Raw genomic sequence first — 19,562 nt, 5'->3', positions numbered from 1 at the left:
GAACAAATTCACAAAGGAACCAGAGGTATGTGTCTGGTGAGTTATGGCTATGACACCTCTCAGGGGGGGAATAAACGTGTTATTTTTCTGTATAAACATATCACACAGGTCTTTTTTGTCCTTCATATATTAAACTGAGCTGTCATGCTAAATCTGATCAGTGTTCATGAGGTGATGCTTTTCAAGCTGCTTTTGAAAGCCGGTTTTGTTCAAGCTCATTCAAGTAATTCTGTCACATATGAGCATGAGGAGCAGATGTCATGAGCATGCGAGGGAATGTTGCAGCTACGTGGCCAAGGCAAATCAATAGTAAGGAAGCAGGGGCAATGGATAAACCTGGTATATTTTTCTTCCCTTGCCCTGTGATGGGATTGACCCTGTGCTAAGGTTATCCAGTCACAGAACCATGGAGTTGTTCAGGTTGGAGAAAACATTCAAGATCTGTCGGGTCCAACCGTTAACGCAGCACTGCCAAGTCCCCCACTAAGTGTCTCTAAGTGCAGCATCTACACATCTTTTAGTCCCTATTGAAAATGGGGCAAAATTATCAAGCCTTGCTGTGTTTTTGTTGTTGTTGTTGTTGGTTTTTTTAATTGATTAGTACTTTGTACTGCCACCTCATTCACTCTTGGCAGGTTTGAAATGCTTTTAGCACGTCTCTGCTCAGCCCACGGGGTGAGTCACAGGGTATTTCTGTAACGGCCGACGGAGGGGGGAAGGCGCTTCTGGAGCCAAACCGAAGTGATGCTGGACGGGGCAGCCCTTCACAAGCGCTGGCTCCTCTCTGAGAGACGGAGGGCTTTGCTGGTCATCGTGGCCTGAGCACTCGGGGGGTCATGGTAGGAGATTCCATCTAGGAAGATTTCAGGAGAGGGACGTTGTCTCGCTGAGCTGGTTTCATTCTTTGAGGTGTCAAAGTGGCAAATGTTCCAATTGCCATAATTTTTCCAGGCTTACAAAGGGCCTTTGAAAAGGTGCTGGGGAAAAGGCTGCTGTGGATGCTTAGTTGCTACAAACCAAGAGACAAAGGACTGTTACCAGCAAAACGTAGCTAAAGAAAGGAAAGCAAGGAGTTGGGTTATTTTCATCGTGATCTGTTTGCAACGTGGCATTGTGTTAAGGGCAGCTGGAGTCTCAAGTCCTCTGTCCTGAGCTGGTCAGTGTGAGAGATGGGAGGGAAGCAGCAGCTGTGACCCAAGGGCACCTCGAGTAGTTTGACCTGGAGAGAGCTCTTGGAAACCACGGAGAAACCTCATCAGGCTGGGAGGATGGGGGCCGAGAGCCCATGCAGGCAAACAGAGCAGTGCGTGTGAGACCACGACGTGCAGGTGCCTATAGCCCTCGCAGGGCTCTGAGCTCGCTGGGGCAAGTCAAGGCAAGAAGGTGGGTGTCACCAGAGGTGGGTTAGTGCAGACCTTCGCTCCCGTCTGCAGCTGCGGGCCGGGAACAGCTGCCTACGACGTGAGCACGGAGTCGAGAGGGGGAAGATGCTCGGGTGTGAGTGGTCCAGCTGCTGGGGGCTGTGCAGTGTGGGTCAGCCGCTTCCTACAGACAAAGCAGTGTGATGGGATGGTGGAACAAATAATGAGAAGTGGTCAGGCACGTGGGAAAAGTCTCGTGGGAAGAAAGACTGAGAAGGTAGGAGCTGAAAAACTTGCAAAGGAGATAGAAGGGAAACAGCTTAATTCTGTAAAGAAATGGGTGATACTGATGGTTTGTAGAGAATTCTTTTTCTCACAGACTCACAAGAAGCAAGTGGATTTAAAAGGTGAGAAATTAAAACCTTGTGGAAGGAATATTATCATGTGACATGCTAAGAAGTTTACTGCTGTGGGCAAGAACTTGCGAATACTCAGAAGGGACTCGAGATTCATGTACATAAGAAGCCTATGGCTGTTGTCACAGTTCTGGAAAATCTTGGAAGAGATTCTCTGGCTTTTGGGTATAAGCCAGTCTTTGACCAGAGCTCAGTATGAGATCTCACGGGTTGGACAGGTTGTTTTACCTACGCTGGCTGCAGGGGTTTTACACTTCTTTTGGAAAAATCCTGTGCTGGCTGGTAGGAAGCGTGGACCCCCAGCCCACTTTAATAAGGTGTTGTCGATGTTTCTGTGAAACTGGGTGCGCTTTACAAATACTGTGATTACAAGACATGGATCTTTTTAATTAAAAAACAATATTGAAACAGGAAGCTAAAGCTCTTTGTGCCCAAACCCGCAATTTATTAAACAATATCCCCCAATGACTTTGTCAGCGTTACTTCCCGCGTGGGAAGTTTGCCAGCCCGTTTGGGGAAAGTCCCCTTCAATAAGCACTCCGGTGCTGGTAGCTGGCTGTGGCATAGTTAATGATGTAATTTATTGCTTCAGAACCAGAAAGGTTAGGAAGCCAAGAGATTTTCCCTATTGGAAATAAACCTTTGGCTGTGTGTGTGGGTATGTGTTTGCGTTGAAGCAGGACTGATATCATGGTGTTGCTTTCTCCTAGGGTCCGTGAGGATGTTACAATTGCATGCATCTATTTCCTGTGAAGTAAAATGCAATGATTTGTGAGAGGGGTGTTTGGATGTTCTGTACTTCACTTCCCTCTAGAAAGCTATATCCCATTCCTTTGAACTAAGTAAAGAGGTACTTTTAAAAAAAAAATTCAAACATGAAGTGCTTTCAATATTATACTCACAGTGTACGGGATATAGGAGTTACATTTATGGCGTATGTTCTGTTTAACAGCTGGATGAAATAAATTGTTTCATGTGAAATATTGGAGGACTCTGCATTCTCAAATCAAGGCCAGAAGCAGCTCAATGACTGAAGAATTGTCAACATCTTGTGCAATTCCACTAAGTGCTTCTTTTCATTGATCTGCAACTTTATTGTTGACAATTAAATCCATTTCAACGCAGAAGATAAACATTTTTAACAGGAGGTAGCAAAATCTTTTGTCCTGAATGATTTTCTTCTCTGTTTTATAATTGAGTACAAAGTGTGTCACAAGTCTTGCTATTCAGTTGTACTAAATACCTGCTTACTGTGGAATAATTGGTATCAGCAGATGACAGAGCTGCTAGTAAACATGCTTTCGAATGCATGTTTTTAATTTGCATAATCAAATACTTTGTTAGTGTCCTTGGAAATTAGGATGAAAGATGACTCTGTGCTAAAAATGAAAAATTGTTTTTAGCAAATTATGTGTATCCAGTACAACAGATGATTTGCTCTGGGGCCTTTATGATACGTGTTGGCTGGTGTACCCAACAACCTCCTCCATCCTTTGCAGTAATAGTTTCTGTCATCTGCCTTTATTTATCCAAATGATTCATTCACCAATGTCTAATCAATATGAAATGTACAATCAGGTCTTAAATCTGATTAATTATTTCAAACCTTGTACGATGCTTGTATACCTCCCAGGGCTGGAGGTCAGCGGGGTATACGTTTTCTGCATTCCATTGACTTCAGAGAAGTTCTGACGGTTTGTATTGGTTGTGACAGTTTGCACCACCTGCCCACTTATCCATGTTCAAACTGAAGAAAATAGTTTTATATTTTTTGAAAGAGCTAATTTTTTTACCTTGCATTGGGAAGTTTGCGGAAAATTATCATTAGGCGGAGGTAATACTGTCAAGAGAAGAGTTTAACTTATCAAAGTAGTAATAGAAAATTAATGCTATTTTTAAATTAAATAATGCTGTAAAATATTTCCTTGGTAGGCTGAATGCTCAGTCCCAAAGATAATGCTGCAAAACACTGAAAACTCCTGTAATTTTTCTATTTCTGCAATAAGGACCTTGAGCTTAATCCAGCACCCTCTCAAGAGAATGGAAAATTCAGTGTTGATTCTGAATTGCTCATAAGCTGCCTGAATGGCCCCAGGCCGCATGAAGAAAGGCTGAATCCTAATGTGAACAGGAGGAGGAGTGACAGGGTATGATACAGTCCGGTTTCCAAATGAAATTCAGTTGTTCCAGAGCTGGACATGGAAAAGTTGGATGATTTTGTGTTTAGGAAAAAAAAAAAGTTTGGCCACTGTAAGTTGACAGCATCATGCAGGGTGTTGTCTAAGGAGATGTCATTCCCCGAGTACTGTCAGGTCAGGTCAGAGGTGCCCGGTTCACACACCCGTGGCTGCCCCTCGGGACCCGGCCGGGCTGGTGGTGCCCCAGGTCTCAGCATGAGAAAAGCCCGGTGCTGGCACTTAGTATCTCCTGTGCTCTTTGTACGACCTGATGTGTTGAACCTATCTGCAGACAACACTTGACGAGGCAAAATTTGAGCGTTCTTTATTGGTGAATCTCTGGGAATTTCCAATTAGGCGGATTTCAGCAGGGCTCTTTTGTCAGCCGAAGGATAGCCGGGCTTCATCTTGTGGTTGTGATGTTCTCAGCTGGCCGCCTCTGGCCATCCTCTAGCTCTTTTGGATCACCCCAACGGTACAAAGGAGCCAGAACACAGAGTTTAAGTCAAATTTTGCTGGTTTGCACATTAGGAAGAGAGGCAATGGCATTTCAGCTGAATGCTGCATATAACCTGTGTTCATTACAAAAATCCATGTCTTTTAATGGAAGTGTTTGCATGCACTGTGTATTTCTCTGTTAACAATGTGTATACATATAAGAGATATGGGTATAAATATAAATGCATATGTATTACACGTGACATACATGTATACAAACACATGGGAGTGCATGTGTATATGTGTATGTTCGTAGAATGTGTATAAAATATAATGTAAACTCACAGCTGCAGAGTCTCTAGTTCACATGCAGTCGTTTGGTTTACTTACAGGTCTTCCCAGTGTGGCCTTGTCTGCTCCTCTGGTGTTATTGAGCCAACCAAGTAATAATCACGTAGGCACAGCAAACCGCTAACTGCGCTTGTGTCACTTGGAGGGGACTGAGAGTCCTGCGTCTTGGGAGGTCCCCAGAGTGTCTGTGCAAAGTGAAAAATAGAGGGGCGTGAGGGTTAAGACACAACAAAGAGCAAAGACAGGGAAGAAAGATAATGGAAGTTGCATGTCCTGTCTGTGTGGGATGAGCTTAGCCAAGGTTTCTCCCCAGTCCTCAGAGAGCACCGAATTACAGCTTTGTTCCTTTTCCAGTAAAGAGACTGACAGCTGCTGGATGCAATATCAACCCAGCGGAGAAAGGGAAGCCGGTGGCAGCATGGACATTACATCCCAGTTACTGCTCTTCCGAATACCGATGCAGCAATGTCACTTTACCCAAAATAGAGTACAGAGAGCGCCATCAAATGAAGTTAGCTTGCTTGCTGCTTTAGCTATTGGATGTAGATCAATTGCTACGATGTATAAACAAACTCAGAAAGTTGTGTAGTTGGGTTGTCTGTGTCATAGGGACAAGGTTTTTTTTTTCCCCCGTGGTTTTTACACTGAGCTAGTCAGTGAGCATTCAGAAATAACGTGATGTGCAAAGATGTGCTGGTAGAAGAAGAGTAATCTTGTGTGTAGGACCTTGAAGTACTGTTGATGAAGACATGAGCCCTCCATACGAAACATACAGTTGGTAGCGGTCATCACTGATGGGGGATTTCAGCTCCCTAAATAGATGCTGTGGGAGAAAGAAGAATTTCTGATTTGTATGTTGTAATTATCAGCTCTGCAGGGATGCATGTACCAGGCGTACTGGGGTTAGAGACTCCTGGACATCGGATGACATGTGGGGCTGTAGTGTAGGTGCAGTGGTGTGAGACAGAGAGGGAGAAACCGTGCACACGTTCAGTGTTTTGACATTTGGAATAACATTATCTTACTAAATACAGCATCTTCTAAGCTGCAAACTAACAAGAATGGTACTTAAGGGGCTGTGTAATGAAGATGTAAGCAGCAGCAAAAAATACCCAGGAGACACTAGGATTCATAGCCCTTTTCTCCAGGGGAGGAGGAGCGACTGCGTGAGGAACAAACTCCCCAGCAGAGAGCTGTGCTGAATAAATGTTACACACACAAGAGACCCTAAAAATATCAAATGAAAAGATTTAATGAATGCTCCAAGTGCAGGATGTTCCCCATAGATTTGGAAGCATCCCCTCTGCAGGATTTTCAGACCACCTACTGTATTCATCTTGTAGGGAATTTCTAATGACAAGGCTAAGCCCTCAAAGCCCTAATTACTATGCCTTTCTGTAAAAAAAAAAAAAAAAAAAAAAAAAATAAAAGTCTTGTAACTCTTACACCTGTAAGGACTAGGAACACAGACCCATCTATTCCTGAACAAACTGTTGCTCATTTCTTTCCTCCTTGGGGATCTGCCTTAACACGTGATAATCACACTCTGTCTAACTTTTAATAATGTTTGATCAAACAGGGTTGATCCAAAGAATTAATGCAAACAGAGTTTCCTTTATTTAGAACCTGCAGTTTAATTGCAATGAGATAGACCCTGGGCATACAGCAGAGTAATTATATTTATTCCTCCGGAGTCCCGCTATTGCCCCCATAGTCTTCTGATCCAAATTCGTGGAGGAGCCTCTGTGCCTTTTACAGATTGTGTACTCCAGAAATGATTAAAGTACATCCTCATCAAATAAGTCAGTTTACAACATAACACCACCACCCCCCATTTTTCTTCTCCTCTTTACCTCATTTTTGCCCCCAAAAGGTTTTTCCCCCGTCTCCTCTCCACAAACAATGAAACAATCTGAACTGTGCTTCGCCAGGCTGCTCACCACTGTGCAGGGCCTGTAACACATGGTGGTGGGGAGCCGCCTGGCGTGACTTTTTTGATTTCTGCATGAAATTTAACCCAAACAGTGGTGCGGCTGTGACACCTTCCTGCCAGGCTGTCTCTGGTAGCTCTAGTGATGCGAAGGCTGGCGAACAGGCGTGTGCCCGGGCTGTGGGCTGGCAGGGTGCACTCCCCAGCATCTTCATCGGCACTCCTGTGCTTCAGGGTTTGAACAACAGAGTTGTCAAAATATTTGTCTGAATGTATATTATTTTATTATGCATTTATTCATTCTACCCCTTAAAACTGAGAGAAGAACGAGTAAAGTTTTCCCGTCTTAAGATTATTTAGAACACTGTTTTAACTGCAAGCTCTTCCCAAGCCCCTTCAAAGCATCGTTCCCTTGTGCTTTGTTTCTGGAATTGCCAAGGGTGTCCATCCAGCTGCTTAGGGTGGCTGCGATGCTGCCCTAAGTGGCACTGCTCATTGTGCCTGCTGCCGGGCTGCAGGCAGTGCCTGGTCCAGTCTTGGGGCAGCAGCATTGCGCCGGGTTTGTTCTGAGGGGTGCCGCAATCAAATAGTCATTGGCAGAAGGTTTGGGGGGTGATTCAAATGGGAGATTGCTGTAGAGCCCCAGTAAGCAAAGCTCTCCTGTAGCAAGTGTTAGAATTAGAATAATATTCATTATTGTTAGAGATGGAAAACAAAACCACGTCATTCCGTGACCAGCCAAGCCAAGGAAGCATGGGTTCCCACTAACACGTGTTTTAAGGTATAGATCTCCTATAATAAGGCACAGAGCTTGCACGGCAGTTGTCCTCTCAGTGGGTCAGTAAGGGAGTGGTGGTAGAGTAACAATAATAGAAAAGAGTAGCACTAAACAGGGTCTCCTCCGCCAGGTGGTTTATTTTGAGGAGAGTTATTGGAGAAAGAAGACGAGAGGCAGGTGCACACACTGGCTTGCAGAGTGTGCTGTCCAACTGATGTCTTTAAAGAAAAAATAATCAGGACTAATAATGTTGCCTTCTTGGCTTCTTTGGCCATTCTTCTGAAAAGCAATGTCCAAAATGAATGTCATTGAAAGAAAAATCAAGGCAAAAATATGTTAATTCCCTTAACCTTTTCGTTCTGTTCATTTGGCTGCCCAGGCAATAAGGACATTATAGTAAACGTATAATAGTAATTAGGGATAAAGGGATTTGCCTAGAAAACAAGCAGTTCTCCAAGCAGAGAACGCGGTGGAGCCTGGCTTCCCGTGGAACGCTCCCCCTCCTTGCACGGTGGCAATTTGTGCTCACGTGATTCAGTAGATAATTTCGGTGGGTTTAATGTGATCATTTAGGGACTGATTTTGCCAAATAAGCATACAGATGATACTACCTACATTCACAAATCTATCAGCACTGTTTTGTGGCCCCATGCAATTGTTGTGCAAATTTAATTTTTCTTGAGAAGCAATGGAACGCTAGCAAGGTTGCATGAGAAAGTTGGGCAATGAATCCCTGGGAGACGGGACCCAGGAGGCGGGTATGGAGGACCCAATGTACATGGTTCTACAGAGACAGAGGGAAGCAAAGCAGGACCCTCCTGGTGTGTTCCCTGAGGTGGGGGGGTTGGGGAGGTCCGACGCAAGATTGTTAGAGCTCAACTTTTGTCTGCTTGCTTCTTATTACCTTAATGGAGACAACCAGAAAATTTGTCCTTCAGATAAAATAGGAGGAGTGTTAGGAGAAGGGCTTGAGGGTTAGGGATGCTGCTGGAAATGGCTTTGGATTTGATTCGGTTTCACGTTGGCACAGTCCTTGACGAAAGCAGTGTAACTGCCTGGGGTGCGACTGGCGCAGCAGGTCGGTTCTGCCCGTTTTGTCGTGCACTTAACTGTTTTATCTCTTTCTTTTGTTGTTGCAGATAAAGAGTTAGGAGTCAGTACGCTAGCTGAAAATGACGACCCTGGTGCTAGGGGCCCGGCTGTCCCGAAAATATCAGGATTAGAAAGGAGTCAAGAGAAGAGCCAGGACAGCAGTAAAGACCCAATACTTGAGCCTGTGGTGCCTAAAGACCCTTGTCCTCAGGTGACACAGCCTTTGGCCCAGCCCCCGTTGGAGCCGCAGCCGGAGGCGCCCTGCCCCAGCCCCGCGCTCGCCCCGCGGCCGGAGGCTCCTGCCCAGCTGCCCCCGCCGCCAGCCGCGCAGCTGCCCCCAGTCCCGGACGAAGCCGCCCGCCCGCCGGTGCCGCAGCCGCCCATCCAGCACCCGCCCCGGCCGCAGTCGCCGGTGCCACCAGCCCACCCAGCCATCCCGCCGGTGCAGCCCCATCCGGCCTCGCAGAGCCTCTCGCAGCCGCTCTCTGCCTATAACAGCAGCAGTTTGAGCCTCAACAGCTTAAGGTAGGCGAAGGGAGCCGCGGGCGGGCTGAAGCCGCATGTCTTGGCAGACGTGCTGCCCGGTGGTGATGCTTTCCCGTGCCTGGAGGACTGGAGATGAATTAGCTCAAGGGGAGAAGTGACAGCACGGCCCATCCTGTTGCTGGGAAATGAAGGGGACTTAGTGCATTAAACCTTAATTCCTTTCCTGAAATGAGCCAGGGTAACTTTATTTCTGACCTAGCATTCCCATAAATGCTGGGTATTTTCAAGCGCTTAGTTAATTTGCTTTTTCTTTTCCTGCCTGTCATTGCGTACTTGGGTTTTTGGAGGGGATTTTACGCAATGTAGACCAGGGGAGGAAAATCCCAATTCTTGCAGGTCGGGCTGCTCTCTGAAGGCTAATTTCTTTCACCCTCCCATCCCTGTAAACATCTTCCAGTTTCTCCAGATACCAACATGCCCTAGAGCAAGAATTACAGTACAGCTGCTGTTGGCCCCGCTGACAGCCTAGCACAAATGGTCTTGCACCAGTGACTTGAAAGCTTAATTTTTTCCTTGCAGTCTTCAGTGTTCTTGACCTGGCCACAGTGAGATAAATCTCACCTTTAAAAGGGGGATAAAAAATGAAGAGATGTTCACAGGAACCCATGATGTCTCTCTGAGTCAGGGACCTCAGGTTTCCCCTACTCTAAGCTAATGCTGGCAGCACTAGGTCATCTTTCCTTAAATCTGAGTTTCCAGCTGGCAGATGGTAGCCTTCAAGACCTGGTAAACCAGCCTTACGGTTGCTTCGTGGTTTGACTAAAGACGGGGAGGTGTTTAAGTCTTGGATTTATTTTTAATCAAGTTGGTATTGCTTGTCTTTAAAAGTCTCTGCAACAGAAGTATGTCATCACTTGAAATAATGACAAGTAGAATGAAGTGCTATGTGACTGTATTTTAAATACTCATTAGTAGGAAATGAAACCTGAAAAATTTCAACCAATGTAATCACAAATATTGGTTTCGCTTTTGCTGACTTGCCTTCTCTCTTTGTATTGTGGGGGTAGAGAGGCATTAATTGTGCAATAACCGTGTATCTGTTGTTGCCTTCTCAACTTCATTTCACATTTTCTGCAGTCTTTCATCTTTCTAAGTCATAGCAAAAAAATGTAAACTTTTGTTAATGCAGTGATCACTGATACTGAGCTTCATTTGCCTGAAAACATGACTCAGAAGCAGTCATGTAGAAAGGACCTGATAATTAAGTAATGAATGCACAAGGCTGATTACTCCTTCGTGTGTCATTACTGTGTTGTTGGAAGACAGAGTATCGACCTCTTTCTGGGAGGAGAATATGTCTTGGGTTTTGGTGTGGAGAGACCACAGGAAGTAAAATACACCAGAGGAGGTGCAGCAGGTGGCTGGAGAAAGGAGTATCGTGGTGGTATTGCTAGAAAAGTAGAACGGAAACTTGCATTTGAAATATATAACTCGTGTTAGTAACGCGGTTAACGTGAGCCACGCATAGCTTGGTGGGGTTGTGTATGTGTATGTTTGGAGCTTTACTCTCTTCCATGCAATGCTTAATTGCTTTTCTTTTCATTAACAGCAGCAGCAGAAGCAGCACTCCTGCCAAGACTCAGGCCCCTCCTCCACACATATCTCACCACCCCTCAGCCTCACCATTCCCCCTCTCCTTACCCAGCCACAGCCCGCTGCATACCTTCACACCCACCCTCCAGCCCCCCGCACACCCACATCACCCCAATATGTTTGCCCCTCCTACGGCTTTGCCTCCTCCACCTCCATTGACGTCAGGGACACTGCAGGTTCCAGGACACCCAGCTGGTAGTACCTACTCAGGTAAGAGGCAGACGGGTCCTGGCCCGTCTAGTGCAGCACAGGAGAACGATTCTCCGGTTTGAGACTGAATCTTTTTGGTCTGTTCCGCGGGGCCTGTTGCTGGGTGGAGGCCGTACTCATTGCTGAATGATGTGGAGCGATACCCAAGCCACAAACACCGAGACGTACCCAATGTCTTTCTTCTGCCCTGGGAATTAATATTTTTGGAAGGCTGTGCTTTTTCCTTGTTTTTTGGGGTTTTTGTCCCCATTATAAAGACACAGGAGAGTTTGTAGTGTGTCCACACAGAATCCGTGACTCCCTCAGCGAGCGCCTTTACTGCGGTCGTGGTCTGTGCTCGGTGTCACGTCCCTGGCTAGAGGGAGGGTCTGTGGTGGCTGTGCCCATGGCGGCTGTGCCCGCGGTGGCAGTGCCCACAGCGCTCCTGAGCCTGTCGACCTGCAACTTTGTGTGTGTGTGTGTGGTGGGGTGAGACGTAGAGATTTTTATCAGTGGATAAAATTGTGCTTTTTTATACTTCAACTGTGGGGAGATGTAAAGTGTCTGTTCCTCCCAGGTCACCGAGAGGGAACAGAGGGAAGAAAATGGAGGATTATCAACATTTGAGTAACATTGTTTTGTGTCTGCACAGCAGAGTACTAAAGTTAGCAGCAGCCACTCAATGTTTACTCACTCCATCTTACTCATACCTCCTCACCTATGTAGGACTATGTCCATGTCCATACAAATTTAGGGAGAACTGTCAGGTTAATGCTCAGAGGGATGCTGTAGTGAAGACAGGCTTGGTGAGGGAGGGGAAATGGAGACGTTCTTCTGGCTCTCAGGCCTTTGGGGACAATCTGAGGGACCTTGCTTACTCTGTAGAGTCTTGTGCTTTACCACCAGGAAGTTTTAAATACAGCATTTCTACCACAGCCAGCAAAAAGTAAGTGGCACAAGGTCTGGAAAAGTTCCAGAGCTCAAGGGGTTTGTTTTGTTATTTGTATTTCAGAACAAGATCTTCTCCGTCAGGAACTAAACACGCGATTTTTGGCCTCGCAGAGCGCAGATCGCGGGGCCTCCCTGGGCCCACCGCCGTACCTGAGGACCGAGTTCCACCAGCACCAGCACCAGCACCAGCACACACACCAACACACACACCAGCACACCTTCACGCCTTTCCCTCACGCCATCCCACCCACTGCCATCATGCCAACGCCAGCACCGCCCATGGTGCGTACCCCAGGCAGAAATGTGAGGATAAGTAGAGCACAACTCTATTCTTTATTACCAAAACTTAAGAATTTGCCAGGTTGCGGGGAAGGAGTCCCCTGCTGCCCAGGTGCAGCTGGGTCGGCGAGGAAGGGCTGTCCCTTCCCCACGATTGTCACTTGTGCTGTAGGGTCAGGTGGCAGCGCAGGGGCTGAGGGACGAGGCTGGTGGCTGAAGGAGCGCTCGTGTTTGGGACTTCCCAGTGCCTGGAGTGGTGCGCACCGGTGCCTCCTCCTTTCTCCTGTCTCATAAAGACCTTGTTTTATTTTGAAGAAAGAAAAATCCCAGTTTCATTGGAAACTGATTTTCTGCCTATCTTTTCCTCTCTGTTGGTTGCCAAATAGTAGAGAAGTAGTCTTCTATTTTACCAACAGAATTAAAGCAAGGAAGTTTAACTAGTTTGTGCTTTGATCCCTTTGCAGTTTGACAAATACCCTACAAAAGTTGACCCCTTCTACCGTCACAGTGTGAGTTTTATTACTCTGTTTAAAACTGACTTAACTGCTTTTCTGTGGTGGGTTGGGATCACCACTCAGTCAATGGCACAATGTCGAATCTCTCCCTGATCATCACTCCAGGATTTACCATTATCGTTCTTGGTTGCTTTGGCTTTTGAAGGCTTGCATTCGTGGTGCTTGTTTCTGATAAAGATGCAGTATCAGCTTTTCCAATCAAAAGATCTCTTGCTCATACATCATTTGAAGACGAGTTTGATGTGAAAAAGATGAGACAGAAGAGCTGACTGTTACATGAAGCAGGAGAGTGCAGTAATTTCATCACTGTGTTTCAGTTGTGCCACAAACCCTTAGACTGATGTTTTTTCTAAGAAACTTGAAATGAAATGACAAAGTATCATACAAATCCTTCAGGGATAGGTAATCTAATAGTTCTTCTAATACATCATATTTTGGTTTATAAAATCTGAAAACTTGTTTTATTCTTCAGATTTCAAAGGCACATCTGATGCACTGGGCTCATTATATTTTTAAAGCTCTGTTTGGTGACAGAAACGTGAATCCAGCTATGCACTAGATGTGTTTAGAGCTACCAAAATCATTACTTACTGAGATGCACTGTTTTTTAGTATCTCAGTTAATTGTAAAGCTTCTTCTCTTAAGGGTTTGAATCTACTGATGCATTTGCTGCTGAAATAAAGGGTTGCATTTCCTTCATCATACTGGCAGAGGCAGATATCTGGTTGAATATGACATGAATTTTTAAATCCAATAGTGATATTTTGATGAGAGAAGGAGTACTGCATCAGCACTCAGAAATTTGCAAAGCACTTGGCTTTATGTGTTGGTTTTGCTTAGAAGTGGAACTGGGCAAAAAAAACTGGTTAAGATGATAGTGTGATTAAACACAGTCCCTGCTAACAACTCGCGCCTGTAGTACATGTGAATAGTCCTGTTAATTTCTGGCACCTCATTTGAGTAACTTTAACTGTATGAGAGCGTTTGCAGGATCAGAGCTCTAGGAGTATTAGGCAAACATTTAAGCCTGTGATAATCACTTTTACTGAAAAGGGTAATGCTGCTCATTTGCATCGCTTGCAAAATTGCACTCTTATTTGCTGAGCTTTACATGGATTCAAAAGATACATCATCATCAATGGCATGTTGATTCAAGCAGGAACACGGAACTGGGAAATAGGTAAATGAATTTTAAACAAATAAAGCACAGAAGTTGACACGCAATATAGGAAATACTGCAAAAGTCTCCAACTGTGTCTGCTTTTCAAATTCAGTGACATGATCTCTTCTAAATCTGGCAGTTACCTGATTTATATGTTGTTACCCCCTTTAAATTAAGTAAAGGCTCTGCCTTGTTCCCTGTTAGCCAGCGAGCTGTGCCATTGCACTTGGCAGAGCTCTGGCCCATTGTGCCTCCCCTGCCTTTCCTTCAGGAAAGGTTTGTCCTTGTGAAGGGATTGCAAAATAATCACTGTTGCGTCTGTTGGGTATTTAGCAAGCTAATACCAGAAGATCAGTGTGATGGCTACGAGTTACACTGGATAAACAGTCCTTCTTAAACTACAGCAAGGCTGTACTAGCCAGGGTATTGCAGTAATCTCTTTTAGTGTGACTATAGGTGATATAGGTAAAAGAGGAACTGCTTGCATCAGTTTCCTGAGCAGCTGCGGTAGCAAACAGCATACTGCTACTGGCGTAAGCACGTGCTCAGCAGGGCTTTTCCTGTTGTAGAAATGCAGTGAAACTGTGGCACTTCCATCGACCTTTTCCTAGTGACAAGTTTCCACTGTAGATCCACACCAGGAACTGGGATACCTTTAAAAAAGCTGGCAGTGCTTTTGAAGCTTCTAAGTGAGTTTTGCAGGAAAGCAAGGTCTGTCTGAGGGTTAAAATCAGTCTGCTGCAGAATAGGGAACGCAGCTCACACAGAAGCTGATGTAGAGTTTTAAAACAGCTCTCTTTCTTGGCATCTTTGATTTTACAATCTTTTCTCTATTTTTTTTTTCTTTTTGGGGGGGAGGGGGGGAGGGGCGCTCACTGTAGCACAGTGAAGCATTACTTTTACCTACAGTTGATGCCAGGGCTAGTTTAGCATTACATTACACCTGGCCACAGGAAAGCTGTTAACTATGTTGTTCCCTGAAGAAAGCCAGAAGGGGAAAAAACGCTGCTCAAAAGAGAACGATACTGGGGAAGAAGGAACCACTGTCTATGAAAGGCGTATTTTGAACACTGGAGGAATTTATCCAATACAAAGAGATCCTGGAGATAAAATATTTGTATTTTATTAATAATTCTGACCTTGAGGAAAGGTCACATTTAATTCACTTACCAGATATTATAAAACTCTAAGGAAAGTGTTCCTTATTATTAGTCATAGCCAATAGAATATTAAATATTGCGTCTCTTTCCATCATTTGGAATTAGTCCATTAGATGCAGAATTAAATGCAGAAGACACTGGAGGATTTAAAGCATATTTTACTCATTAAAAGTTATTGTAAATGAGGACATGAGTCTCTTAATGATTCCTCCAATGCCTACAGTTCAGTATCAACCAATCTCAAAGTGTTTTCTGCATCATTGAATGGAGCAGGTCCAAATTAAATAGAATTAAAAGCAACAATAGAAAAATGTTATGAAAGGAGACTTGACACGATGCTTTTAAACAAAAAAAATATCTTTTTATACCTCAAATAGTTTTTCAGCTTTCAGTAAATACAATATGGATGAATAACCTTGCAAAATAAGCTAGTGGAAGGAAAAACGATTAGGAAAACCACATACATATGTCTGGCATAAACAAATTCAGCAAAACTCTGAGATACTGATTTACTCTGGAATGTGATTTTCTGAGTGTTTGCCCACTCCACATGTCCAGTCTTTTACTTTGCCCAGTCCTGCTTCTGTTCAATTGGCCATTAACTCATTTATTTTGATCTTAAAAGTAGCATACAGTAGATAGCTCTTTGATCAGCTATGTTCAGAGATGAATTCTTATCAGGCAGATAATCCCTGTAGGGGTTTGGGTGGCAATACCAGCAAAGTTAGCAGCCATCCCGTTAGATCCTGAGGTTTCACAGTGAGAACATATTTGGAATGTGATGCTTTGAACCCCCAACTCCTACCAGAAAGCAACTTGGTGTGTAATCTCAGCATTTTCCATGGAATTGGGCAAGTTAACTGTGTTACAGCATAAGTAAAAGATTCACAGCCAGACCACAGAGGCAAGATAAGATTTGGATGTTATGGTTTACTTGCTTGTTTACCTCCTGTTTGTGTTTGTTTAGTACAAAACAGCTTTTTTTTAAAAAAAAAATTGTCTTGGAACAGATACATTGGGTTCAGTGAAGTCAGTGGTGATGTGCACTTTGTTATGCTTAGTCTGTCTTAGTAGTTTGGGAGGTTTCTGCCTTAACATTTTGTCTAAATAATAATTTTTAACAAATCAGATTGTCTCTCTGCTAGTATTAGATGTGGCAGGATATCCTCTCAGACAGGCTAATGAAGTAAGAATTGTGCATATTTTCTTCATTTCCTACAGATACTATTAAAATCTTAATGTACTAATGGAGTTTTAATTATCCAACATGCTAGAACTCATAAGGGGTTTTTCCCACTGAAATGGTGGATTTCTGAGCCTTACTTGGCTCAGTGTTCTGCCTTTTCTCTTGAAATGGCTTGCAAACTGAAACCATTTAAAACCTCTGTCCAATTTAAAAATGAATAATTGAACAAAAAAGTCTCTCTTACACTATGATGGCCTAATCCAGGAGACAGGTTGCTGGCTTTATGATTTTGGAACTGCTTTTAAGCTCTAAACGTCATGACATTTGTGAACATTTCATTGACTGCTTTAACTAACATTGTTGCAACAAGATCACTTCTTCAGTGCTTCTCAGTTTTGTCCATGTACCATTTCCCTAATGCTATGCAGGAATGCTTTCTCTGTCTTGTTCAGCTTCCTGTCTTCATTTTGATGTGCGCTTGTATTTATGTCCTTCTGTCTTTCTGTTACAGCTGTTTCACTCCTATCCTCCAGCTGTATCAGGTATCCCTCCCATGATCCCTCCAACTGGCCCCTTTGGCTCGCTACAAGGAGCGTTTCAACCCAAGGTAAGAAAGGAATTATATATCTGTTAGAGCTCAGATGCAGTGGTGGTGTGAGCCAGGAGCAGCTGAGATCTGAGTTACAGCTTAATCCACTGAAGACAATCGGCTTTTTCCAAATTTACTACAGAGAGGTTATTTCTCATTATTTTCAGATATGGCTACATACATTTTTAAAAAAATCACGTGTCATGGCATAGTTAACTTTAGAAGCAATATAATTAGTTCTCAGATAGTACGCATTAATGTAGGGTCATGTAATAATCAAGATTTTAAGAAATCATGATCATTACTGTTTACTCATTTCCATAATTATCTCAGCTCCACCACAGTGCAATACACTGATTTAGTTCTCCTCTCATTTATGATAGCTGGGATAGATAAATGTGATGAGCCTGGGTTGTTTTTTTTCTTTTGTTTTCATGAAGTCACTCTTGATTTATAAGTGGGAGGAAATCATATTCTGTAGTCTGTAGTCTTTGCAACTAAAGACTGAAATCAGGACTGAAATTTCTGCAGAGAAGACACCTTCTTTCTTAAATTGCCCCATCCACTGTAATGACTGAATATGTAAATTGCAGTTCATTAGTGGAATTCTTCGTATGTATGGTAATCAGACTGTTAACAACTCTGTTACTTAATTGTTAGTTATACTGTAGCTGATTTCTTTTTTTCTTTATTTTAATGTAGGAAGAAGCTCTGTCTCAATGCAGGGTTTTTTCTCCTCCCCTCACCCCGCCCCAAGCTGCATGTTGTTGTATTAGCTGAATAATTACGTTGAAATCATGGGGAAGCTTTAATTTTTTTCAACTGCATGTTGCTTTTTCCTGATATCTGTATGATAACAGTTCATTGTGGATGGACTTCAGATCCTTGTACAGTGACTAAAGAGATTACTGATGCTCTGTGTGCTGACAGCGAGGGTAGCAGGTGTAGCCAGGTCCAGGGTGTTATTGATGGGCAGCAGAGCACACGCTCGGTCCTCCAAATACTGCTTTAGGTGCCCTGTCAAAAGTGTATTGCTAATCGGGGTTTTGACAGTGGAAAGAATTTCCAGTGTAAACGCAGTCGCTTCCTTCATGTGTTTTGGATTGAAGTAACGGGAATTTGGTGGACAATGAAAGTTTGAAAACTGAGATGATAATGAATATATTATTAAGTGGATTGTAATGTTTGTCCTTCCTTCTTTAAAAAGTCTAACTTCATTCCTTGTTAATGCAATGTTGCAATGTTAATGATGAAGAAATTCTATTTTTCACTTTCTGTTGCTTTTATGCATTGTGATGCTCATTAATGCTGTCTTTCCTTGTGGTATTTCTAGACTTCCAATCCTATTGATGTTGCAGCCAGACCTGGAACTGTCCCACATACCCTTCTACAGAAAGATCCACGGGTCTGTAGAAAATGTTGTATTTTTCTCAAGTAAAGCTATTCCTCCTGAAAACCTCGAATGCTAACACCATCTTCAGTATGTCCACATGAATACCCTAAAACTAAAGTTTAGTCTGTTTACCTCAATGAGAAACAGAGAAGTTGTATGAGAACAATTTAAATCCTGATCCTTGCTTCTGTTCATCACTAGCAAAAGTAAACAGGTGCTGTGCAGTGGAAGAGCTCTTCCCTTGCTGTCACCCCCACAAGCTCAGGGGTAAAGGCATAAAAGTCCAATTCAGCTTAGAAATGTACAAACCTCTTCAAGATTGATGTTTAAACTCTGTAATTGTTTTTAATGTGGGTAATGACAGTTACTCCCTTGGTTACTGTATCGATTGCACCAGCGAAATGCGGATGCCTTTTATTGATCACTTGGCACCTCTGGATTTTTGAGTTCCAGTGTATGTGAACAGCATATATTGTCTCAGCACTTTGTCCCTTAGCCTTTTTCTGTTCTTTGCAAATGCCCATGGGTTGTTTGCATGTTTGAATTAATATGCATTGTTTGCCATGAGGAACATCATGCAGTCATAGTTTTAACAGAAAACTCTGGCAAAAGCAGTGGGCACCTCTCCTTAAAAATCCATGTTGTGGTATGGCTAAACTATCAAGTACAGCAGGCCTGTTTTCTGTGGGTTATGCCAAGTTCCAGTACTTTGGTTCGCTCTGAATTGGTGCTGTAGTTGAGCTTTATACCAATCAGAACCACATTTAATCGTTTTTGTTTCTTCTATCTAATTGAAAAGATAACGAGAGCCTCACATCATTAAGTCACTTAGCTTTATGCTCCCTTTCAACTTGTAGTGTAGTTTTGATTATTTCAAGATGATGTATTGTGCCATCATTGCATCTGCAGAGTACCTCTTACACCTGTAAATCTCCTTTAGTATTGCCTTTCAAAAAAGAAAAGCAAAAGCAAATGAGAAATACCCAATAAATTGAATTTATTTTCCAACATTAATTGATAAAATGTGAGCAAAAAAGGAGAATAAGAAAATAATCTGCCCCTAAGAAACAGGCTACGCAAAAAAAAAATGAGAAAATTGGGGGGAGGGTGGTTATACAGCCCCTGTTTACCAGCATTTTTTGCAGTGTGAAAAACATCAATTGCAAAGCCCACTTGTGACAGAGAACAGCCAGGCAAGCAGGCAGTCAGTAATGGCTATTCGAATGCGCAGGTCAAGGACCTGATGCCAACCTGATGTTGGGCGACAGTCACTGCTTTGCAGGGGCACATCTGAAACACCATTCCAGCCTGGCCCAACCCAGTTCATGGCATCAAGCCTGTGAAAAAGGGACCCTGTCTACTATCCTGTCATCTCGCGAGCTGAGCAGCTTTGAAAGATAAGAACAGAAGTTTGCCCAAAGGACAGATCTGTGGTTTTCTTCAGAGTAGTTAACCA

The 19,562-nt window shown here is 43.6% G+C and overlaps 1 protein-coding gene across 6 annotated transcripts in view; it reads left to right on the top strand.

Annotated features, from left to right (window-relative positions):
• The window catches only part of AUTS2 (activator of transcription and developmental regulator AUTS2), a 796,643-nt gene that overhangs the window by 758,685 nt on the left and 18,396 nt on the right, over positions 1-19,562 (top strand). For 2 of the 6 annotated variants that reach the window (XM_080401884.1, XM_080401889.1), the window contains 6 exons: positions 8,591-9,068; positions 10,639-10,892; positions 11,884-12,125; positions 12,566-12,610; positions 16,636-16,731; positions 18,047-18,118. In XM_080401884.1, coding sequence (XP_080258010.1) covers positions 8,591-9,068; positions 10,639-10,892; positions 11,884-12,125; positions 12,566-12,610; positions 16,636-16,731; positions 18,047-18,118 — 1,187 coding nt within the window. The remainder of the gene's footprint in view (positions 1-8,590; positions 9,069-10,638; positions 10,893-11,883; positions 12,126-12,565; positions 12,611-16,635; positions 16,732-18,046; positions 18,119-19,562) is intronic. The other 4 variants (XM_080401885.1, XM_080401886.1, XM_080401887.1 and 1 more) reach the window with 4 other exon arrangements.

The sequence above is a fragment of the Falco punctatus genome (genome assembly GCF_963210335.1).
Source record: "Falco punctatus genome assembly, chromosome: 1".
Classification (NCBI taxonomy): domain Eukaryota; kingdom Metazoa; phylum Chordata; class Aves; order Falconiformes; family Falconidae; genus Falco; species Falco punctatus.
The sequence above is the reverse complement of the archived record's forward strand: the minus strand, read 5'-3'. Positions and strand labels throughout refer to the sequence as shown.